We start from the raw sequence: 23,438 nt of genomic DNA on the forward strand, positions 1-23,438 counted from the left end.
GCTGCTGTTATGTTTTCTGAGTCGTGGGTTATCGGCGAGGGCTAGACCGTCATAGGCTTCATCGATGGCCTAGAGCCTCTATCGATGTTCGCTAAAACGTGCCTGTTACAACAGGGACAATCCATCAACTTGAACAACAGGAACAGTTTTAGGCTAATTTGCAACCAATTGTGAGCTAACTAGAGAGTATTCATTTAAGCCTCCAGGGCTATCAAGAAAGTTACTTTTTTGAAGACAATGGCTTGGTCTCTGAGGGAACCCTGCCGACTTTGATAAGGGCAGTATATTGATCGTACTTTCGGACCTTCACATCGTTTGCAAGAAAACCTCTACTAAGACTACATTAGATAATAGGTAGTATTGAAATATCATTTTATTTTCATCCACATCTGTACATTGCAGAAGCTAAAAATTCCCCCGAGTCTAGAGGGGGTATCAAACGCGTAACATGTTCAAGTTAAAATCGAAAAAGGTATCTACAGGCGGGCCTTGAGGTTAGCCTTCAGGCGACGCTCAACGGCAGCCAGGTACTCGTTGGTAGTAACCCAGGCCTCACGGTCCTTGCGACCGCAAGCGAGAGCCAGATCCTTGGTCATGATAGACTCGTCGTTAACGACATCAGTGCAAGCCTTCTCGAGCTCCTCAGCGAAGGTGACAACCTCGGGGGTGTTGTCGAGCTTTCCACGCTGGATGAGACCACGGGTCCAGGCGAAGATGGAGGCGATGGGGTTGGTGGAGGTCTCGCGGCCCTTCTGGTGCTCGCGGTAGTGGCGGGTGACGGTGCCGTGGGCGGCCTCGGACTCGAAAGCCTCGCCAGAGGGGGTGACCAGGGTGGAGGTCATGAGACCCAGAGAGCCGAAGCCCTGGGCGACGATGTCGGACTGGACGTCACCGTCGTAGTTCTTCAGGGCCATAACGAAGCCACCCTCGGACTTGATCATCTGGGCGACCATGTCGTCGATCAGACGGTGCTCGTACCAGATTCCCTTAGCATCGAAGTCCTTCTTGTAGTCCTTCTCGAAGATCTCCTCGAAGATGTCCTTGAAACGGCCGTCGTAGCGCTTCAGGATGGTGTTCTTGGTGGACATGTAGAGGGGCAGACCCTTCATCAAAGCCATCTGGAAAGAGGCGTGGGCGAAGCCCTGGATGGACTCATCGGTGTTGTACTGGCACTGAGTGATACCACCGCCCTGGAAGTCGTAGACCTGGACGCGCTCGGGCTCACCACCGACAGGGGTGTAGACCAGCTCGAGCTTACCGGGGCCGGGGATGACACGGTCCTGGGCACGGTACTGGTCACCGAAGGCGTGGCGGCCAATGACGATGGGCTTGTTCCAGCCAGGCACAAGGCGGGGAACGCGGGGGATGATAATGGGCTCACGGAAGACGGTACCGCCGAGAATGTTACGGATGGTACCGTTGGGGGAGAGCCACACTGGTGGGTTGTTAGTCAGGCTGGGTCGTACAACATCATGCAGATGGCAGGGGCAAGCTTACTCTTCTTCAGCTTGAACTCCTCAACACGGGCCTCATCGGGGGTGATGGTGGCACACTTGACACCGACACCGTACTTCTTGATAGCCTCAGCGGCATCAATGGTGACCTGGTCATCGGTCTGGTCACGGTACTCAATACCCTGCGCAATGTTGGTTAGTTCGGCTCCGCAGCTCAATGGCGTATAGATCGTTGTGAGCTTACCAGATCGTAGTACTTAAGGTCAATGTCGAGGTAACTGATTGGGTGATGTTAGAAAAAGGAAACCGGGATTATGGAATTCCCTGTAAATATGCACTTACGGCAGAATCAACTAGATGCAATGTTAGTCTCGATCCAGATGAGCACGAGGGAGTGAATGATGTTCAGCGAATCAGACCGCCTGCAGCCACATCCTGCAAGGACGATCATGCAGGTCTAGCCGGAATGAGGGGGAAGATAGGAAGTATGAGGGGGAGAGGAATATCCTCGGCTTACCTTTTCCCTGATTTCTTGCCAGATGATACGGGTCATCTATAGACAAAATGAATGATTAGCACATGCAAAGACGAGTCATTGGGTGAGGTGAGTAGGTCTCAGAACGGTGCCCCTCGGGATGGCCATTGACACATGGGAATCAACCCCCCGTATTTCCCCGCGTTGAAGTCAAGACACGGCGAAAATACAGCGGGAGAGAACCGCATGAGGTCAGGCTTGTGAAACGGGCCGGACCGTTTTCGAGGAACAGAAAGAGGAAGGTTTATGCTATAAAAAGGGAGGGGTCGGGAAGTCTTGGAGGGGCAGAAGTTTTTCGGATTTGTTTTTTTCTTCTTCTTCTTCTTCCTTTGCTTCTTGCTTGCCAACTGCCCCTCCATTGTATTTCGTACCTCATCACCATCCAGTTCAACGACTGGGTTCACCACCTTGATCTTGCTCTCGGAAGCCATTGTGCGGATTTGGAGGAAGTTGAGGGAAGGAGTCGATCCGGACCAGCGGGATGCGGAGGGTCTGTTAGAGCGAAGGGAAATGGAAGAGAGAGATCTCTGAGAGGAAGGTAGTTGGGAGGAAGAAGAAGAGAGAAGACGAGAGGAAGAGAGAGGGGCAGAGATAGAGGCGGGGGTAAGGGAGCGGCGCGCAAAGGCGGAGCTGGACCGAAGGGCATTCATGGTTGGATGATGCGACTTGAGGGACTGTACGGGAAAGGTCAGCGCGAGATTCGCAAGTTTCTGTTTGGTTCGGAAAGCCGTGAGGAACAACCGAGGGACGATACTCGGCAGAAAGGAGAGGCAGTGGAGTCGGGAAAGTGAGTTGGTCAACCAACGTCACGGCGAATGCGGCGAATGCGGGCACTGGCAGACTGCGGGCACACTGCGGACCAAAGGGAAGTCTGGGGGAAATGCCGGGGCAATACGGGACGTACGGGATGGGGGTCGAGAGGGAAGGTAATGGACAGTGGGGGGGAATTACCGAGAGCGCAAAAAGATGGTTGGAAAGTGATGAAGGGATGGGAAAAGCCTTGTCCGGACAAGACTAAAACAGCGCAGCGGTGCTTTTTTAACCGTGGGAAGCGCCGAAGCCGGCGTCTCGTGACTCCAGGTTAAAAATGAAGAGGGGGCTTTCCGTTTTAGAGGAGCTTTGATAAAAAAATAATTATCCTATTTCATTTCATTATCATTATCTGATGACGGTGCTAATTTCAATCCCAAGGACCCAGCTTTGACCACGGTGAGCAGATCAGGTGGTCGAGTCATGAAGCTCAGTGAACTATCCACAGACCCGCAAGGCGGATGAGCGGTTTGCGATTTGCGGGAGTTGCGGACGGTTGGCCGGAGCTCGGAGGGACCTCCGCGGGTGAGTGAAGTGCCTTGCAGAGTGCAGTGCAGTGTTGGTTACAGTGGTGGCGGGTGCTAGGGCGCTAGGGTGGTGCTAGCGGGTTTAGCCTATTTCCCGGGAAACACTTTGCCGAATTGGACCATCCTGGGATGAGATACTCCGTACTCCGTTGGGATGGGATACGAACATTCAAGTACAACTGTCTACTAGTAGAAATGCTAGTAGTTATACTCTTGATACTTCCATAAACTTGATAACTCTTATCATTCTCTAGCCGTGTTGAAATCCGTCGCGCCATTACCCGATATGTTGAAACTCTTCGCTATGTACTATTTAATTCCGTCTATCTTCCCCTTCCTCTAGAACAGTCCGTCAATCTCCCCAGTTGTAGGGTCAATATCCACATTCAGATAACCCGGTGCGGTCGGCAGTCCGGGGATCGTCTGGATATCCGCTGCGAGTGCGTAGCTAGAATCACTGTAAGCATATAGCCGACTCAAAAAGAAGGGTGTTTAGAAGGGAAGGGGGGAGGGAATCTCACAGATAACCAGCACCAACTGCCAAGCGCACATCACGAATAGGCACGGTGAACCCAGTTGGGGCTCCCTTCAACGCGGGATCGTGACTGAGTGAGTACTGAGTCTTGGCAATACAGATCGGCAGGTTCGCGAAGCCTTGCTGGGTGTATGTGTCGACCTTCTTCTGAGCGAGCTCGCTGAACTCAACCTTCGCAGCTCCATACATCTCCTTACCAATCCGCTCAATACGCTCCTGGATGCTGCCATTCAGATCGTACAGCAGCTTGAAGTCCTTCGGCTTCGAGCTAGCGGCCAGGACCCCCTTGGCCAGGTCGACCGCTCCGGCTCCACCTTCGGCCCAGTGGTTAGCCGGGATAGCGTCCTCCGCACCAGCAGCGATGGCCTCCTCGCGAATGACGTTGATCTCAGCCTCAGTGTCGGTCTCAAACTTGTTAATCGCGACAATGACTGGAACTCCGTACTGCTTCGCGTTGGCAATGTGCTTGCGCAGGTTGATGCAGCCTGCCCGGAGAATATCCACGTTCTCCGTCCGGTAGATCTCATGCAGGGCGCCTCCCGGGGTGATCTCGGGACCGCCACCGTGTACCTTGAGCGCACGGACCGTAGCAACGATCACCACCGTGTCGGGCGACAATCCCGAGGATCGGCACTTGATGTTGAAGAAACGCTCGCCGCCCATCGTGAAGTCAAATCCAGCCTCAGTCACGACAAAACCAGTCTTGGCCTCGTGGTCCTCGTCGGGCTCAGTTCCGGCCAGCTTCAGAGCCAGCTTGTCGGCAATAACCGAGCTAGCACCGATACTGATGTTGGCGAAGGGACCCGCGTGCACCATGACGGGGGTACCCTCCAGACTCTGCATCATGTTGGGCTTGATGGCATCCCTCATCAGAGCGGCAAGGGCACCGCCAGCACCAATGTCGTCGCAGGTCACTGGGTCGCCGCTCCTGGAGCTAGCAACTACCATACGACCAAGACGCTCACGCATATCTTCCAGGTTGTTGCTCAGAGCCAAGATGGCCATACATTCACTGGCAACCGAGATATCGAAGCCAGTCTCGCGAGACAGACCCTTCTCAGTGGGGGCCTGGCCAACGGTGATTCCACGCAGGTGACGGTCGTTCACATCGAGAACGCGACGCCAAGTGATAGTCTCGGGGTCGATGTCGAGACGAGCGAAGCGGCGGATCTCGTCCTCGGTAAGTTCATCAGGGTTGGTCTTCTCGATGCCAAGCTTCTTGAGGCGGCGGAACATGATAGGCTTAAACTCGCGCTTGCCCTTGGAGGCGGGGACAAGGCGCTTGTAGAGCGGGCCATCCTTCTGGGTAGACTCGTGGAACATGCGGGTCTCAATGGCCGCAGCAAGCAGGTTGTTGGCGGCAGTGATAGCATGAATGTCACCAGTCAGATGCAGGTTGAACTCATCCATGGGAATAACCTGACTGTAACCACCACCGGCCGCACCGCCCTTGATACCGAAAGTCGGGCCCTGACTGGGCTGGCGGACGTTGGCGAAGGAGATACGGTTGAGGTGGGCGCCGAGCGCCTGGGTGAGACCCAGTGTAGTCGTAGACTTACCCTCTCCGAGAGGAGTGGGAGTAATACCGGCAACCAAGATGTACCGGCCATCACGGCGGTGGGCGAGACGGTCGATCACGTCCAGGCTAACCTTGGCCTTGGTGTGGCCGTAGGGCTCGAGCTCATGGGATGCGATGCCGACCTCAGATGCGACCTGGGAGATGGGCTTCGGGTATTGAGCGCGAGAGATCGCGATGTCAGAGGGAACGGGGTTTTGGCGGCGAAGAGGCAAGGGAGTGATACGACGATCCTTCTGCTTCTCGAAGTAGGTGTTGGCGGCGTGAACGACGTTCTTCATCAGCATAGCAACGGTCATGGGGCCGACACCACCGGGAACGGGGGTGATCTGAGAAGCGACCTGGACCGCAGAGTCGAAGTGCACATCGCCAACAAGGCGCTGGCCAGACTTCTTGGTCGCGTCTTCCTTGAAGTTGATGCCAACATCAATGACAACTGCGCCGGGCTTCAACCAATCGCCAGTGATAAGCTCGGTCTTACCAATGGCAGCGACGACAATATCAGCGTTCTTCACAACACGAGCCAGATCTGGGGTCTTAGAGTGACAGATGGTGACAGTAGCATCGGCGTTCTTCAGCAGATAGCTGACAGGGCTGCCAACAATGTCGCTGCGGCCAAGCACAACGGCTTCCTTGCCGGCTGGGTCAACCCCACTAGCCTTCAGCAGCTCCATCACAGCCAGAGGAGTGCAGGGAATGAAATTCGGGCAGCCGCCACGCTTGGCCAGCTCACCGATGTTGATTGCGCCAAATCCATCGACATCCTTCTCGTCGGCAACGGTAGAGGTGACGGTGTGCTCTGACATGTGGGAGGGGAGGGGCAATTGCACTAGAATGCCGTGCACGGAGGGGTCATTATTGGCCTTGGTGATCTCTTGCACAAGCTCAAGCTCGGTGACATCCTCGGGGACATTGATAAGGGTGCAGATGATGTTGGCCTATGAGGAGTGCGGGGTCAGTAAGCGCAGGATCGATTGGGTTGAAAATCACAAGATAGATACCTCTTCAGCGGCCTTTAGCTTCATGCGCACATAGGTGCCTAGAATTTATTAGCTAAAGCTCAAGATTGCTCGTGAACATGACTTGTGAGCTCATGCTTGGGTAAACTGACTGGAGTCGGACCGGTTGCCAACTGTATAGAGAATTTTGGTCAGTTCAATTCCAATTCCAATTCCACTCCCGATTGTTGCACGGGTACAGTGATAACGGCAGTGACAATTTGCTTACCCTGGAAGATGACCAAATTGGGCTTGTATCGAGGGTTAGTTTGCTGAGTCTGCTCAATTTCAGCCTTGAGGCCCGCACGAATGCTCTTGGCAATTGCCGTGCCGTCAATTCTGGAAGCCATAATTGCGGAACTGCAGAACAGGCGACGAGAAGAAGAAGCGGCCGGGGGGGTTTAAAAAGGACGGTAGCGAAGACCAAGTCGACGAGGATACAATGTTTCCTCGAACCCCTCGTGCGGAGGGAAGGTTAAAGGGAAAGGAGGACGAAGAGAAGATGCGGAGACGAAAATTGACCGCGGGCGCTTGAAGGAAAAAGCGACAGCGGGGTTTGGCGGGGAAGAGCATGAATATTATTGCTTCTTTAGGGGCGAGAACCCTCGGAGCTGATTCTGTGGCTCGGGTTCACAAGGGAACTTCTGCAGGACAGCTTGCAATGTAAAGGAATGAATCGGAAAGGGTTGGATGAGCACACGAAAACATCTTCTGATCCCCCTCACTCGTACAATCGCCTTCATTCCTCGCCTTTTCTTGCACGACTTCAATATGAACCCGGGCCGTCCGACATAAAGGAGGCTTGTAACACCCCGAGAAGTTGATGGCCTCAGGCAGGAAGCCGGGCCGTGCTGAGTCATTCTGTAGACATGTGACTCCAGTCATGTGATCTATTCTTGAGTCACCTGACTAATGCCTCAAGGTGCCCTGCAGTAACTACTGTGTCAGGCTGATAGGGTTAGGGCTGCGGGGCACAGTCACGTGTAGATATCGAGCCCGGCTGGGCTGTTTGTCTTTCCTGCAAACACCCTTAGTCATCCCAAGCAGTCTTGGCATTCGCGGGCCCAGTGTGCGATGAAATTCACCAGTCAAAGAAAGTCGAAGGTTGACGAGATTGAACCCCCTCCGTGATACCCGCCCTCCCCTCCTCAACCCCCCCGATCGCCTCGACTTTTTTCTCCGGGATCTTCTCGTCGCCCAGATCAAGATGCGCCCTATTTTGCTGTCGGGCCATGTGCGTTGGAATCCCTCGTTTTTTAGCAGCTTTCGCTGCTAGATCCACACAGTTTGTACAGTTTACTGACCGCGGCCCTGTTGGTGTCTTTCTATAGGAACGGTCCCTGACCCAAATTCGTTTCAACCGCGATGGCGATCTCATTTTCTCCGTCTCCAAAGATAAGATTGTCTGCGCCTGGTGGTCCGCCAACGGTGAGCGTCTCGGAACGTACAACGGTCACCAAGGTGCTGTCTGGACCGTCGATGTCAGCCCCAACACCGTCCTTCTCGCTACCGGTTCCGCCGATAACACCGTGCGCCTATGGAACATCAAGACTGGTGATTGCGTGAAGGTTTGGGACTTCCCCACCGCCGTGAAGCGGGTCGCTTTCTCCCCAGATGGAAGCCAGCTGTTGGCTGTGACGGAGAAGCGTATGGGTTTCCTGGGTACGATCGCTGTGCTGGATATCAACTATGGCGAGAACTTGGAGGACCAGGCCGCTGAGCCTTCTCTGAAAATCACTTGCGAGGACAGCAAGGCGACAGTGGCAGGATGGAGTTTCCTCGCCAAGTATATCATTGCCGCGCACGAAGACGGCAGTGTCAGCCAGTACGACCCTAAGGTACGATTGAGATTCGATAGAGGGGGTGATTGGTTCGACTGGCATGCCAAATGATGCTAATATCTCTTTTCATAGACTGGTGACCAGCTCCTCAACGTCCAGGTTCACGAGTTCGACCACCAGATCAACGACATCCAATTCTCCCCCGACCGCACCTCCTTCATCACCGCTTCCAAGGACAAGTCTGCCAAGGTAGGCGCATTCGATTGATCTCTCGATATAAAACACGATTGACTAACCATCTGAAAGCTCCTGTCCGCTCGCGACCTCAACATCCTCAAGACCTACCCCGCCGACACTCCCCTCAACTCCGCCTCCATCACCCCCAAGAAGGACTACGTGATTCTCGGTGGTGGTCAGGCCGCCATGGATGTCACAACCACCTCCGCCCGCCAGGGTAAATTCGAGGCCCGCTTCTACCACAAGGTCTTCGAAGACGAGATTGGCCGTGTCCGTGGTCACTTCGGTCCCCTTAACACCATCGATGTCCACCCCTCCGGTACCGCCTATGCCTCCGGTGGTGAGGACGGTTACGTCCGTGTTCACCACTTCGACAAGTCCTACTTCGACTTCATGTACGAGGTTGAGCGGGAGCAGATGCGGAAGTGAAGTGATGTGAATGATGTGGAGAAATCTCAAGAAGAGCGATGAAAAATATAGGTGACTCTTTTTTCGAGCCTTTGCGTTTCTTGTGTATGTGTTTTATGAATGCGAACAAGACTCGGGGCAACAATCCCGCCCACGAGTTCTGCATACCGGATGAGATGATGACCTTTCGAGGCACGGTTTCTCATTTCTGTTGATTACATGATCACCCGGAGTTGGTACCCCTTTGTTTATTGTTCTGGGTTAATAAAAGATGGCATGCTTCTCATGATGGGTTTTTTCTCGAGATATATGTTGTCCTTTAGCTGCAAACGTGGGAGCTGTGACTCTCCGGGTTGCCGGCGCAGGATCGCATATCACGAATAGACAATACGAAGCTTCCAAAATTTATATGGCTATTTTTTCTACCAGAAAACCAAACTTGACTTTTTTACGTTTAATGACTTGGGATCTTCCAGGAAAGGTCATACCTCAACTGAGAGATTTCATCAGGATTGAAGCAACCACTAGTACTAGTCGTGGTTTGGGTTGGAGTGGCTACATCATGGTGGTGCGGGACACCCGCACAATGATGATCACCCCGCGAAGTTTTTATGTACTACTAGTGCAGGTAGGTGCCAGACTACTAGTAGTAGCAGTAGAATATTAACGAACCGATTTCCAGAAATACAGGTTTAGAACAAGAACTTATTCATGTATGGAGGTATCATTTATACATTTTCATGAAGTTTTCTCTAAGCCCATTTCCATGCATTGACCAGCGCTCATCCAGCCAGCAGAAAAAGAAACCCAAGGAAAGTAAAAAAAAAAGTCATAGATCAAAAGGAAGGGGGTCGTTCGGGGACATGATGATCGTCAAAAACAGTAACAATAGAAAGAGATGCAGAACTTTCAATGTTTCGTCCTGGGTCTCATCCCCAAAAGAATTAAACGAGCCGCGGGCTCATCCCCAGATGAGAAAGGCAGAAGGAGAAAGGGGACATCTATTTCTTCTTGGCGAACTTCTCGGCTCCAATGTCAGAGCCACGCAGCTTGATGTTGAGCACGCGCTCCATAGAGGAGAGAACCTTCTGGTCTGGGGTGGCGGAGCCACGCTCGAAGTCCTGTACAATGGTGATGGTGGTGTTGCACTTGGTGGCGAGTTCCTTCTGGGTCATCTTGTAGCCCTCCTCAGTTCGGCGCTTCTTGATGGCATCTGCAACGGCGTAGCCAACGGTCTTGGGCTTGATGATATCGTCACTGCGGTCGACCTTGGTCAAGTGCTGGCCGTCGGGGGCGCCGGCCTTCGCAGACTGTAAGACGGTGATTGTTAGTCGTATGCTCTCTCATTCTTCCCGATTGCCTCCAAGAATTCGAATTGGACGGTGGAGGGAAATTTAACGTACAATGTTACCGGTAGTGAACTTCTTCTCAGATCCGAGAAGGGTACCGCTGCGCTGGGCGGCGTTCAGAGCGCTACGGCCCTTGATAGTGTTCTCGCGGGGGCCAGTACCGCCGCGGGTCTTGCTGCCGATCTTTGTAACGGTGTCCCAGTCGCTCATTTTGACGGTTGGATGTGGTGTGTGTGGATTTGGGGGTATAGAGTGTGTTGGAGGTGGTATGTGGAGGTGGAAGGAGTAGGATGTGCGGTGGAAGGGGTGGGGTATGACGCTGGCTCGCGTGTGAAGCAATTTATACCACAGAAGCTTCGAGAGGAAGGGAGTCACGCGCTAGCCGGATCCGGTTAGCGCCGATTGGTCAATAGAAGCCTGACTTTTGTACATTCGGCCACTTTAATTCTGTGTTTACTAAAGGAGGGATTATTATTCTGGTGCTTTCTTCACGGAGATAGATTAAATAAAGATTGGAGATATTTTGATCGATTGCTTATCCATCTATGTGATGTTTAATCATGGCTTCCTCATGATCATTTTATCCATTTTGCCACATTCACTTTCACCGGACTTGCTATGTTCTAGAATCGCCCATTGCTTTGATTCATAACATGGAAAATTAATTTCGTGAAAAAAGGTGGCCTCTATGATCAAAATGTAATGATAAACCTGCATAAGTTAGACCGATTGATCTCAAATAACAAAGGACCAAAGGAAACATGATGATATGTCTTGACCCACTTGATGTCATACGTCTGGATCCATGTTGATCTCGAACTCAACACTCAGTCTACGACTAGTTAATATTGGTTACTCATAAAGAGTCACTTAATAGAATCGGACTTGCGCGTTATAATTGACTCATACTGCTACTTTCTGCTTCTCCGCATGCCAGGCTTCGTTCTTCGTTTCTTCCCAATCGGGTCCCCGACTGCCCCACCACGAGGCTGAGGCTCGGCGTGCAAGCACCAACAAAAGATAATGGTTACTAGATTATTTTGAGTTAAAGCGACAAGCAAGCTAATAAATGATAGACTTGAACTTTTAGTCGTCCAGGTCGTCTACTAAACGAACACATATGAAGACGAAGACCATTTTGAACTAGCGCTTTCTATTAACTAGACAAAAAAGATCAGCGACGGACTACGGCCAGAGATTCAAACGTGAACAGCTTCTAGTTGCGAACAACTTGAATCAATCAAAGCAGGAAATGGCGATATCAATACTAGCACAAGCTATATCCGTCAAGTCGATCATGATGGTTTTATAGGATGAATGACCGATCTAAGGGTGTAAATCCATTATTTCCGCTACGCAGATGGATATACTAGATCTGGTCTATCCACGGCGGACTCCCGGCCGGCATAAGCCATCCATGGACAGCACTAGTACTAGTAGTCTCCGAACCGAACTTCAATTTGAATTTGAATTTGAAAACTTGAACTTGAAGTTCAACTTGAAGTTGACTGGTAAGCATTTACCATCTGGATGTACTGGCACTGATCAGCTATTCCAATTGGATTGATCTGCGATCAAAATATAGGTGCATTATTTAGCTAATCTACTAGTAGGGATAATAAAAAATACAGGCAGATGGTCCCCTTGAAATACTGTCGTGGCAACCGTATTTACTAATATCCAGTATTTTGGTGAGATACAGTTTTGAAAAGATACTAGCGTTAGTGGGACATGGTGCTTTTTCTCCGGACTCGTGAGCCTTCTCGGACTTAAGGGAGCAACTCGATAATTGCGACACGAAATGCATTATTTCCTATATCTATTTTTGTTAAATAGAAATATTCTAAGTGAACTGATGATGCCTAAAAGAAAGCCGATCGGGGTCTCGGGGTATTCGCTGCGTGGGGAAAGTGAGTGTTTGGGAGTCCGAACTACTCCGAGGTTTCCGCTCTGGGCGATAAACAACTATATCGCCGATGCGTCGACAGAAAATATAAGAATTGTCTCATTTCCACCTAGTCTAAGCGATATCAATTAATCAAATCAATTTAATCAACAACCTCTAAGATACTTCATCCATACTTCAGAGCGAATCGCCTTCTCTAAATTCGGTTTCCATTCCCACGATTCATCATGTCTAACCGCCCCCACGCTCCGCCTCCCCATTTCATCGCCCTGGTCAGTCACAATTATATAAAACAACTACGATTTTCAACTAATAAGAACGCAGGATGGCCGTGAGGTTGATCTCCTCCACTGGATGTATGCCCGCTCCGATATCAAACAAATTCATGGAAATCCGGAAAAAGTCATTGCTGCCATTGAAGAGTACCACACCAAGCATAACAAATTGATGAACGTCGGAGACGTTAAAGGCCCGACAATTCTCGAGATTATTGCTCAGAGAGAACCATCCCTTATGATTGAACTTGGTGGATACGTGGGTTACTCGGCTGTTCTTTTCGGCAGTGCTCTTAAGGCCCATGGAGGGAAGCTGTTGAGCATTGAGATCAATCCTGAGATGGCCGCTGTCGCAAACCAGCTAGTCGAACTAGCTGGCCTACGTGATAATGTGCATATTATGGTGGGAGCCAGCCATGAGGTACTGGAGGAGCTGGTTCGGGAGAAGAAGGAGCTCAAAGAGGTGGAGCTGATTTTCCTTGATCACTGGCAAAAGCTATACCTCCCAGATCTGTGGCTTCTCGAAGAATTGGGAGTTCTCATTCCGGGAAAGTCGATGTTGGTTGCGGATAATGTTATTATGCCCGGTGCTCCAGACTATCTGGAGTGGGTCAAGGCAACACCAGAAGAGAAGAAGAAGCTGCTTGAAAATGCGGACGTTGGAATTCGTCGTCCTAAGCCCGAGCTTATCTATGAGACTGTTGTACCTGAATTTGATACGGACTTTGGAAAGGTGTGTTTGCTAATGATCGCCCTTTTGAGTTGCAGATGCTAATATATGACCGATTCTAGGATGGTCTTGCGATCACGAAAGTGCTGTGAACGTTCCAACCTTGGTAACATGATCTGTTTCGAACTTGAAGCGGAATGAATCAATATCGAGCGTATCTCCTATTTGAGTTATACTAGAAGGTTATTATTGATAGAAATGGAACCGAAAATCCGAGTATCTCACGCAAGAAGCTGAATGCAGTTATGAATTGATATTCGGTAGAGCATAATTTTGGAAATTGGCATTAAGTTAACCAACAATTATTCCATAATCCGCTGAATACGAGTACGATCCTTTGTCTATACATAGAAACATCGGACGCAGATGGCCTTCTCCCACTTGGAACCGCTCATTTCAGTCTCCACGAGCAGAAAAGAATAAATCAAGAACACTCAAAAGAGAATTAGAGCTGCCTAAAATGCCGAGCCATTTTGAGATCACTTCTAGTCCACTTTACCCCTGGGCATTAAATTTAGAGCGAACGTGTGGAGATTTGGGAAGTCCCCGCCAGCCGGATTGTCCGTCTTGGCTGTCTCATCTGCCTTCCCTCAACTCTTCACTTCACTTCACTTCGACTTCTCAAACGTCCTGCCCACCACATCTTTAACCGGATTGATCCTATACATTCTCTCACACCCATTTAATTGTTATCAGATCTTCTACCCATCATGGCGAGCGACTTCTCTGCGGCCATGACCACTCGGTCGCTCCGCATGGTCCGCACCGTACGTTCTCCCCCACACCCTAAGGTGCCCTTGAAGCCGAGCACCGCAACTGACACGCAACATACAGGAACTGGAATTCCTGGCCGATGCCGGTGTCATCAATCCTCGACAGCTCTCCTCTTTTCTTGCCGAGCTGCCCGCCGACTCTCAGTCCCAGCCCCAGTCTCAGGCCCGCGCGCACCAGCCGTCGCCCATCAATGCCCGCGCACATCAGCCATCACCAGCACCAGCGCCAGCGCCGTCGCCTCTGCCAGAGCCTGTTCACGCACAGCCGCCCCCGGGCCCGTACTCGCCTCCATCAGCGGCCATGTCGAATCACTCCCTGAACGAGAAAGCTCCGATGCAGAACCAATATGCGGCTCCACCTCCCCAGGCCCCGCCAGCCTATCCCCAAGTCCCGCCGATTATGTCGCTGGCCTCCGCCCTATACGCATACACACCGACCGATCCGGGCGACCTTGCTCTGCAGCCGAATGATCGCGTCCAGGTTACTGAGCACATGAATGATGACTGTACGTTCTACTTGAATAGAGGAGTTAAGGGATAATAGCTAACATACATATGCAGGGTGGCGCGGTCGCAACGAGCGGACTGGCATGGAGGGTATCTTCCCTCGAAGCTACGTCAATGTGATTAACGAGAAGGGTGGATTCCAGTCCCCTCCGCCCACTACCAACTACGGAAATATGCCCCTGGCTGTTAGCCAGAGCGGATCGGGTGACCCCAACGACCCGGAGAAGAAGAGCAAGTTCGAGGAAGGTGGCAAGAAGTTCGGAAAGAAACTGGGCAATGCTGGTAAGTTTCCGATAAATGATAATCTTTCTAATGTCCGTTCCCATCTAACCCCTGTCTTAGCGATCTTCGGTGCTGGTGCTACGGTCGGCTCAAACATCGTCAACAGCATTTTCTAAGCCGAAGATATCAAATTCCTCATTCCTCGTATCCTCGAAATTTATCGCTCTTGCTCGGCTTTCCCAATCGATATCCTCCTACATCATTCAACGGCGTTTGTGGCTTGATTTTGCTTCAGAATAGACGATCAGTGGGCTGTTGCTGCTGTTTCTCTATGTTTTATCTTTGGCCTTTGGATTTGATGCACCCACCGCTGGCTATCAACCTACGTTTTTTTTAGATCGGGAAGAAGTATAGCCTTAAGCTTAATCGAATTCGCCTGTTCTTGGGCCCGATGGCAATGAGGATTTCTATTCGTAGCAGTACTTTTGTTGAGAAAGCGGCTATGCGCATGCATGAGGAGCATTAGCGGTTTCAGCGATGAGATGTGAGTGTGATGATTTGCCATGTATTAGGGCCACGCGAAGCGCCGTCCCAGCCCCACCACATTGAACAAGCAAATTGACACTAATAGCGGCGCCTTGAAAAGGATGGTCATGGCTCGTTTGCTGATTCAAAGTAGTGCATTCATTTTCCATGGGTGCAGCAGTAATATGCTGTTGGCACCATGAAGCACTTGACGTTCTTGACGATATTGTTGCTTGTACCTTTTGTTGCGGCAGATGACTGGGAAGACTTTACCAATAATCTTGCAACTGACTTGGTAAGATCTGAAAATAATCACTACTACCTAGGTAGCATATTGTGGCAAGGTGAACGGTGAATTTATTCTAACTGTCTCGCATCTAATCTAAAGGCCCCCTTAATTACGCTCTTCGGCGAGCGACTCACGAAACAATTTCTCTCAGAGTCGATCAGCCTCCTAGACAACATAATATTCGCCTTATCGCCACTAGGGGTTTTGACCGCAGTTGTCTCGGTCATTCGAGTTTGTGGTAGTTCATCCCTCAAAGCATTTATAGGAAGAGCACAGGAGGGCCCTGCTGAGGCCGAAAGCGAGCTTTTACCATGTGTATCCGCGTCCACGGCAGAGCTATTCAACGATGGAGGCATTTCAAGAGTCTTTGGCCGGCCCAGGATTGTCGAAATTGTCGCCTGGAAGAATGAAGATGCGAAAACTGAATTTGGAACTCTTCGTGACGCGATTAGGAAAGGAGCGTGGAGCGCTGAAGGATCGGGTCTTACTGCCGAAGATTTAGATGACCCAACTCGTCTCCCAGAGCTCGATATGCCAAACCTGTCTTTGAACAAGGGGATTAAGAGAAGGCACGAGAGATGGTTTTACTGCACCGCCATTTTGGGTGCCATCATGCAGATTGGTGAGATTATGTCCATCCTAGGATGCTATTTGCAATATCGCAAAGTCAGCCAAACTAAGACCTCTTCTTTCCTTAGGAGTCATTGTATACGCTGCAATCACTGTATTTTTATTTCCCGGAGATTTCGAAAAGGACGACAAACCAGTGGCCAGTTACGCATTCCCATTCTACATGGCTGGAACGACCTTGCTCTTCGCAGGCATGTTGTTTTGCGCGATAATTATTGAACGCTCTTCGAAAGAATATTACATCAAACCAAAAAAACCAAGTAAGATCTATTGGCTACAACCCGGAAACCAGCACGTGGGCGATCAGGTCTTCGGTGCATTCATGACCGTCAAGGGGCAAGGGCGGAATCATCAATGAGCATGCAGCTGCGATATATCAAGTCTACTCGTTTCCCGAAATACGACGGAAGATATGTGGAGCTCTACATCATCCTAGGCTCGACAATGCTCGGCTTCATCATCCAATTTGTAGGCCTAAGAGGTCTGCATGCATCCGTCATTCTAGCCCAGCTGGGTTCAACTTTCATAATGTCAATTCTACGCACTTGTCTACGGACTCAGAGGATGGCACCCGAAGAAAACCTCTTCAAGGATGAGCGAGATCTCGCTACTCAGAAGAAACAAGAACTTGATGCTTTTGCATTTTACCTCCATAATGTCGCTTCGTTTGAACCTTCTTTCTCCACGAATCCGGCTACATCCCGCAGTAACTCATCAGACACTTATGTGGCCGAGCCAGAAAAACCGTTGGTAAGAGACGTCATTGCAACACGGGCTCTTCTTGCAGACGTAACCTCCAAGCAAGAGTCGACGCATGGGTTGAATGTACCATGGGATGATATTCCAACTCGAAAGGTGGCAAAGAGCCTGGCGGAAACGATCGGGAAGACAATGGACTTGTTGTCTAGCTGGGGTGTTGACTACGAGAAAGAGTTCCGATTTGATCTCTCCTTTGAGTGCAAATCCGAAGACTCTCAGTGGACCCAGTCTTACCATGGGCAACACCAAGTTCGCGTTCAAAGGAGCGGTGGTGCTTTGAAATGGAAAGTCGATCAGCATGAGCTCGAAGCGATTATTGGGCTGTCAACTTGGTCGTTATACAAATCCGACGAGGAGTGGAAGAATCCTCTTCTCCGAATGGTGGGCCTTAATTCTTTGGAAGCTGGAACACTAGAGACTTACCTGACTTTTCATAAATGGATCTTCCAGCAAGCTGAAGCTAAGCTTGTCTCTGCTAAGACGATTGATTCGTCTAAACGGCTCTTCGGGTTCGAGTCGGATCGCGATGTCTACGGCAATGACATCCTTACTGTTCGAACAGAGAGCAGCTTGGAGACTATGGTTGCTCAAGATATCTACATCCGATTCCTTCGCAATGCGCTCAAGCCTACCAATGCACTCAGAGGGCATACCCTTCTAAATGACAGCATTCATAATTCGAATGTTCAGCGAAATTTTTCAGCAAAGAATAGCCAGCTTGAAGAGCTAATTCATTGCTTCGAGAGCTGCATGCTGGGATCACGAGATGATGCACTGCTGTGCGTAATTCCTATCTTGCGGAGCTTAAACCTCCTTCCAGAGTTAACAGGAGATTCTGTACAAGTGAGAAAGCAAATCGAAGATTTAATAGGACAAAACGATTGGGAGAAAGCGTTCAGACTTCTCGAATGGATATGCGAGCGATCTCAAGGCGATGAACTACGCCGTTCTGCATATGAACTGGGTTATCTCTGCCGCCGAGCTCTGATGACACATGACGCTGCTATCCGGGGAACAGGACTCAGATATACGTGCAAGATCCTCAAGAACGATATCAGGGGGGGAGTTTTTGAACTCCCAGTACACAAGCGCGCCCAGACACTGGTCAGAGTCGAGCCAATTGGAGCCCTGGCTGGGGCAATTTTCCAGGGAACTAGGATGGATCGCATGGCATATATCGGTCAATGTACCCAGTGCCGAGTGTATACAGCCCACTCTAAACTCCTACGGAGTGCTGGAAAGTTTAGGCACACCTGCTGAACGAAATGAAGATGCAAACATTCCGATGACTGCGGTAAAAGAAACGCAGGAGTTTCTTACTTTGAGTGCTTGGGATGTCCACCATCGCGATCTAGAGGGAAATGATGATGAACTAGGCTACGTTTGGGCCTTAAAAGAAGACCTGGGTGCAATTGCCTATTTTATAATGGTAAGGTGGACAGAGATCGGTACTCAACACCCGATCCTTTCTCAACGAGCATTTAGTATTGCAGCGAGGCATCCCACTGGTCAGGGTGTGAATGTTCTTCTTCAGCATGGTGCTGATATCGGTGCATCGGACGAGAGAACAATTTCAGCTTTACTCCAAGCCATTGACGACAACGATTTAGGAGCCGCCGAGATACTTCTTGAAAACGGGGCTAACCCGAATGGCAACGAGAAAGGGCCGGATGCCAATCCTTTGGGCCTCTGTGCTCAACGAGACCTTATTGATATGGCACAGTTGCTTCTTGGCCATGGCGCTTCAGTTTATAATACTGACGCGAGTGGCATGTCTGCACTTCATTGGGCGAGTCATGAAAACAAACTCGGCATTGCCAGCCTCCTGATTTCCCATGGAGCGAATGTTGGAAAGTTTGGAGCAGACGGAGCGACGCCACTTCATTGTGCGATCAGAAACAATTATCTTCAAATGACGGAACTGCTCCTGAAAGCTGGATCTGATATTGATGCCCCCGGGGGTAATCGAGAGAAGACCTCGCTAATGTTTGCGGCCGACTCCGGCTTTGTCGATCTTGTCCATATGTTGCTAGCAAATGGTGCCGATATTCATGCACGAGATGCAAAGGGACTGACGGCTTTAGAGTGGGCCAAGATAAGCAGTCGCTCGGAAATCGTCAAGATTTTGGAAGAAGCAGCTCGAATGTCCGAGGCATACAACGTGGGTTGATTTGGGTCTCAGAACTTGAAGTTCTGCTTAAAAGAAAGATGCCTGGGAATTTTTCAACAAATTGTTAATTTTGGGACGATTTTGCATCTTCATTTGCAGCTGAGGAAACTTTGGACTCAGAGCACACCCAGGGTGAATCCGTATCTCCATGCTAGGTATATACGGGGTATTATTAACTATCAGCATCAAGGTACGTTAACCTTGGGAGATCACCGGGTAGCGACTTGGATCGTTGGAACCTTGGAATGCATATAATTTCTTGCCAGACCTAAGAGTTCACCTCCGAACTCAGCTTCCGCTCATCAACGCCCATCAACGCCCTTCTAAAATCTACTAGTATCTTTTGAGGTGCCATAATTGAAAGGTTTCTTGAGTGGTCTTGGCTGATGGTGGGCGCTAAGGCGCATTGCCAATCACAGAGAAGGATCCACTCTAGTGGGGGATCGATCAACCCATCATGTTGCGCAGGCGCAACTTTTACGCGCCGGCTGGGATAATCCTGCAGTAGTCGAGTGTGATACCAAAGCAGCTGATTGACTGCCAATGCAAATGAATCCCGCACGGTTGATCATTCCTCGAAGACTAATAATAACTTGAGACGAGCTCCCCCCGTGCGGAGTCGATAGCTCGTCTTCACAAAAACGCACCAGCTCCTCCTCCTCCCTTTTCTTAATCAAACTCCTCCTTTCAGACTACCTCCCTTCAGCGGAATCCATTGAGGCCACTGTACCATTTAAGGCTGAGTCGACAATCGCGCTCTCTTAATCGCATAGTCAAAACCGCCGCCGTCCACTCCCCACACCCGCAATCCAGCGTGAGTTTCTCATGGCCCCCTTCATCCGTACAAATGCTTTGTACATATGGCATTGGCATATCAATAAACATCTGACGCATTTATATTCAGCTTTTATTTCCCCAGTAGACCACTCGCTTCTTGAACATGGCGCAACCACAGAATCAGTACCCCCCGCCGCCAATGTCGGGTAGGTCAATCAACCTCCTCAAATCGTGGCATTTATGAATTGATGCTAACATGGAATAGCCCCTGCACATGTAACATGTAAGAGACACGAAGACGCATCTAAATTACTCTCCTTGACCCTCAATAGCTTTTCCCCCGCCTCCACAGGGCAGCCCTTTCGCACCTCCGAATTTCAGCTACCCACCTCCCCCAACTCAGTCACCTCCCACGAGTGGGGGATATCCAGGCCCTCCACAGTCCACTAGCCCACCTCCTGCAACTACACAGAACTATGCTCAACATAACGCTGCTGCTGTACAACAAAACGCAGCTATCCACCGACCCTCGATGTCACACTCGCCCCCGTTGAAGGCAGATATCGAACATCTACCCGGAGGCGCAGCCCCAGCAGGTAAATTCTCTGGAGCAAGCGCAGCAAACGAGGACTCCGTAGGGACTTTCAATGGAGGCAGCTATCGGGTCAGTCATCGGGATTCAAACTCTCTGTTGACTGTACAACTTGCGATCGGCGCTCCGTTTACTGCCAAACCAGGTAAGAAAGCATAACTTCGATTATCGCAAGTTGTCAGAACTCCCAGCTGACCACATGTATATAGGTGCTATGATTGCAATGTCTACAACCATCACTTTGAAGGGTACTTTCCATTTTGCGTGGAAGAAGCTGCTTGCTGGTGGCGAAATGACAATGTCCAAGTACAAGGGGCCTGGTGAACTCCTACTTGCCCCTTCCACTCTCGGAGATATCATCGTTCTCCGAATCAATGAAAATAACGAGTGGAAGATCGGGCGGGATGCATTCCTGGCTTCCACAGATGCAGTTTCGCATAAATATCAAGCACAGGGAATCAGCAAAGGCGTCTTCTCTGGGGAAGGCCTCTTCATTTACAAGATCACTGGTGACGGTTTACTCTGGGTTCAAAGCTTCGGCGCTATAATCAAGAAGGATGTGAGTTAGCCCCCCCAGTATTCATTGCGAGGACCTTTTGTTGACGTTTATCACTTTCCAGCTCCAAGAAGGAGAGGACTACTTTATAGATAACGGCCATCTTGTTGCATGGAACTGTAAGTATAAGATCGAACGTGTTGCATCTGGTGGAATCATGTCCAACTTCAGCGCTGGAGAAGGGTTGGCTTGCAGATTCTCTGGACCAGGAACTGTTTATCTACAGACAAGAAACCTGAATGCCTTTGCTGTCCAGATGAAGGTCAGTACCGCAAGTGGCTAATGCTATGGGGTTGAAAGGGGATGGGATGTAGACAAATGAGTTACGATCTTGATTGCTTAGCTACACCCACTCCGCCCACTTTCCAAGTCAGAGTTCATGGATGGGCTTTTAAGTAGTGACTATTGGGTTTTTGATATGTAGATATTTCATGTATAACCAAACTCAGAGCAGGTCTCTAGTTATTTCTTAAAATCAACACACTGTTCTCAAATCAAATTAGACCCGGGCTTTCAGAAATAACAATAACTCCGGAGAGCCATACTTCACGCCATCTAGCCTTTTCTTCCTTATTTGCCTTGATAACCCAAAGAGCCAAAGCACAAGGAATCAAGGAAAGCATTATCCGTTTCAATAAGGACTTGGAGTTGTCAGTCATTCAGGTTACAGTCCACAGGTTGCACTGGCCACTTGGACAACAACATACTACAACCCGATTCAGACACAAGCTTGAATGTAAGCCTGAGACAAATATCATATTCGTCACTATCAAACCTTGTTTTAGAACGAAAGAACAGAAACTGGATATATATGGTCATAGCAGTCAATTCATGCCAAACTAATCTATCCTTCATATCATTGCTTCATCGCAAATCCCCGAACCGGTTAAGAAAAATGCAGTTGCCAAGGGGCCCCCCTATTTTCACCCGTGAAAAGATCGTAGTAAGTGTAAGTGACACGCCATAAAGAAGAGAAACGGAAAACTCCCTCCTCCACAAATGCCAGCATTTTTTTGATACCCCATTTAACCAGTACGCTTGCGGCGGCCGACTTGGCCACGGAAACCGGTCTTGATGGCGGCGACGGAACGACGAGATCCACAGGAGTTGCAGGTGACGAAGTACAGACGGTTCTCACCCTTGTTGAGCTCGGTGTCGGGGCTGCGGCAGGTCTTGCAGGTAACGTATTCGACTGGAGGAAGCTTGGTTAGAGAAAATGTTTTGGAGAATAGGAGCGTGCGGGCAAAATAATGACATACCGATGTATCGTCGCAGAACGGACTCAATACCACGCTGTTGGAAACGACCCTTGATAACCAGACGACGGCTACCGTCAACACTACCACTGGTACCCAGCTCAGCGAACAGGAACTGCATGACGTGGTCGTCGGAACGCTTCATGCGCTTGCAGATATCGGCAATGTTGGCGAAAATGGTACGACGGTTACCCTCACGGAGACACTGGGGAGGAGGAATTTTGTAGGACTTGGCGCCGCTGGAGAGCAGATCAGGGTGGTGGCTCTGGATGAGGGAGAAGAAGCGGTTGACGAGTAGAGAGTAAGGGATGGCTTGTGTCGCATCGTGGGCCCAGACACCAGTGCCGGCTTCGTGGTCACCCTCGGGGATGACCTCCTCAGCCTCCTCCTCGGCGGTCTCTCCGGTGACACCAGCCTCGGCGAGCTTAGCCTCGAAATCGCCGGTATCAACCTTCTTCTTGGAGGTCTTCTTCTTCTTCTTCAGAAGGGAGGGGTCGAAGGAGCCGTCGGCGGTGGCGTCGGCCTCCTCGTCCTCAGCACCCTCGGTGTCCTTGGACTTCTTAGACTTCTTCTTTTTTGACAGGCCCTTGAACATCTCGGTAACCTCGTCGACCTCCTTGTCTGTATCACAGATATCACCATGTTAGCGGGTCCACCGATGTGCGTGTGCGGGAGTTTCGAATTTCAGGGGAGCTACAAGGCGTACCGGCGGGCTTCTCCTCCTGGGGAGTGTCTGTGACTTGGCCGTTGGTGTCCATGATGACGTCTCCTTCACTAAAGGCGACCGACTTGCGTTGCTTTTGGGTAGCTTCCTATTTAAAGAAACAGAGACCAAAATTAGTGGGGGTTGATTCCAAGCGCAGAAAATTGACAAAAGCGAATGCGCAGGACAGTGCTTGCAGTTAAGAAACCAGTCCGAGGGCCCAGCAAGTCAAAAAGGGCTTTGCGCTGGTGTGATGGTGAATGCTCGGAGGGGTATTGTGCAGGCAAAGAAAATGTGGGAGGGTCGGTAAAACGAGACCAGGATGCAACGTACAACGTCCGCCATGATTGCGTGTGCGATTCGAATATCTCTAGTCCCGTTGGTGTCAAAGGGGTACTGGAGATCGGTTTGCAATCGAATATTCGGGGAGAAAGTCGACAATGACGAATTTGACGCTCCGCTGCTCATATCCGCTGGGCAGGCGATGCCTGTTATCGGTCACGTGAGTGTTGAGTCACGGTCACGGTCACGTGTGAAAAGGCGGAAAGTCGAGGCAGT

General features: G+C 50.3%; 9 protein-coding genes across 9 annotated transcripts; 5 read left to right on the forward strand and 4 right to left on the reverse strand.

The window, feature by feature from the left end:
- Positions 1 to 476: 476 nt before the first annotated feature.
- N7533_001067 (NADP-dependent isocitrate dehydrogenase) lies at positions 477 to 2,639 on the reverse strand (the record flags this gene model as incomplete). The annotated part of the gene is made up of 6 exons (XM_057097717.1): positions 477 to 1,435; positions 1,498 to 1,636; positions 1,699 to 1,732; positions 1,797 to 1,807; positions 1,972 to 2,007; positions 2,361 to 2,639. 6 exons carry the CDS (start codon positions 2,637 to 2,639, stop codon positions 477 to 479), a joined length of 1,458 nt encoding a protein of 485 aa, XP_056966210.1.
- A 1,026-nt stretch (positions 2,640 to 3,665) lies between these two features.
- Positions 3,666 to 7,008, reverse strand: N7533_001068 (C-1-tetrahydrofolate synthase; the record flags this gene model as incomplete). Its single annotated transcript, XM_057097718.1, is given in 5 exon segments — positions 3,666 to 3,774; positions 3,848 to 6,375; positions 6,439 to 6,476; positions 6,665 to 6,795; positions 6,812 to 7,008. The coding sequence occupies 5 exon segments, from the start codon at positions 7,006 to 7,008 to the stop codon at positions 3,666 to 3,668; spliced, it is 3,003 nt and encodes a 1,000-aa protein (XP_056966211.1).
- A 634-nt stretch (positions 7,009 to 7,642) lies between these two features.
- tif34 (translation initiation factor eIF3 subunit i) lies at positions 7,643 to 8,882 on the forward strand (the record flags this gene model as incomplete). Its single annotated transcript, XM_057097719.1, has 4 exons — positions 7,643 to 7,669; positions 7,767 to 8,273; positions 8,349 to 8,465; positions 8,523 to 8,882. The coding sequence occupies 4 exons, from the start codon at positions 7,643 to 7,645 to the stop codon at positions 8,880 to 8,882; spliced, it is 1,011 nt and encodes a 336-aa protein (XP_056966212.1).
- Positions 8,883 to 9,862: 980 nt separating this feature from the next.
- On the reverse strand, positions 9,863 to 10,420 carry mbf1 (multiprotein-bridging factor 1; the record flags this gene model as incomplete). Its single annotated transcript, XM_057097720.1, has 2 exons — positions 9,863 to 10,171; positions 10,265 to 10,420. The coding sequence occupies 2 exons, from the start codon at positions 10,418 to 10,420 to the stop codon at positions 9,863 to 9,865; spliced, it is 465 nt and encodes a 154-aa protein (XP_056966213.1).
- Positions 10,421 to 12,343: 1,923 nt separating this feature from the next.
- On the forward strand, positions 12,344 to 13,213 carry N7533_001071 (O-methyltransferase; the record flags this gene model as incomplete). The annotated part of the gene is made up of 3 exons (XM_057097721.1): positions 12,344 to 12,388; positions 12,441 to 13,124; positions 13,184 to 13,213. 3 exons carry the CDS (start codon positions 12,344 to 12,346, stop codon positions 13,211 to 13,213), a joined length of 759 nt encoding a protein of 252 aa, XP_056966214.1.
- Positions 13,214 to 13,831: 618 nt separating this feature from the next.
- Positions 13,832 to 14,799, forward strand: N7533_001072 (SH3 domain-containing protein; the record flags this gene model as incomplete). Its single annotated transcript, XM_057097722.1, has 4 exons — positions 13,832 to 13,888; positions 13,956 to 14,400; positions 14,456 to 14,683; positions 14,744 to 14,799. The coding sequence occupies 4 exons, from the start codon at positions 13,832 to 13,834 to the stop codon at positions 14,797 to 14,799; spliced, it is 786 nt and encodes a 261-aa protein (XP_056966215.1).
- Positions 14,800 to 16,421: 1,622 nt separating this feature from the next.
- On the forward strand, positions 16,422 to 18,996 carry N7533_001073 (ankyrin repeat domain-containing protein; the record flags this gene model as incomplete). The annotated part of the gene is made up of 2 exons (XM_057097723.1): positions 16,422 to 18,006; positions 18,074 to 18,996. 2 exons carry the CDS (start codon positions 16,422 to 16,424, stop codon positions 18,994 to 18,996), a joined length of 2,508 nt encoding a protein of 835 aa, XP_056966216.1.
- A 940-nt stretch (positions 18,997 to 19,936) lies between these two features.
- N7533_001074 (AIM24 family protein) lies at positions 19,937 to 21,204 on the forward strand (the record flags this gene model as incomplete). The annotated part of the gene is made up of 4 exons (XM_057097724.1): positions 19,937 to 19,979; positions 20,106 to 20,510; positions 20,575 to 20,924; positions 20,986 to 21,204. 4 exons carry the CDS (start codon positions 19,937 to 19,939, stop codon positions 21,202 to 21,204), a joined length of 1,017 nt encoding a protein of 338 aa, XP_056966217.1.
- Positions 21,205 to 21,946: 742 nt separating this feature from the next.
- N7533_001075 (translation initiation factor eIF2 subunit beta) lies at positions 21,947 to 23,225 on the reverse strand (the record flags this gene model as incomplete). Its single annotated transcript, XM_057097725.1, has 4 exons — positions 21,947 to 22,113; positions 22,181 to 22,798; positions 22,884 to 22,989; positions 23,214 to 23,225. 4 exons carry the CDS (start codon positions 23,223 to 23,225, stop codon positions 21,947 to 21,949), a joined length of 903 nt encoding a protein of 300 aa, XP_056966218.1.
- Between the last annotated feature and the right edge of the window lie 213 nt (positions 23,226 to 23,438).

Source organism: Penicillium manginii (genome assembly GCF_028828005.1).
Source record: "Penicillium manginii strain IBT 31320 chromosome Unknown utg000001l:1.0-3466041.0:1.0-3467806.0, whole genome shotgun sequence".
Lineage (NCBI taxonomy): Eukaryota > Fungi > Ascomycota > Eurotiomycetes > Eurotiales > Aspergillaceae > Penicillium > Penicillium manginii.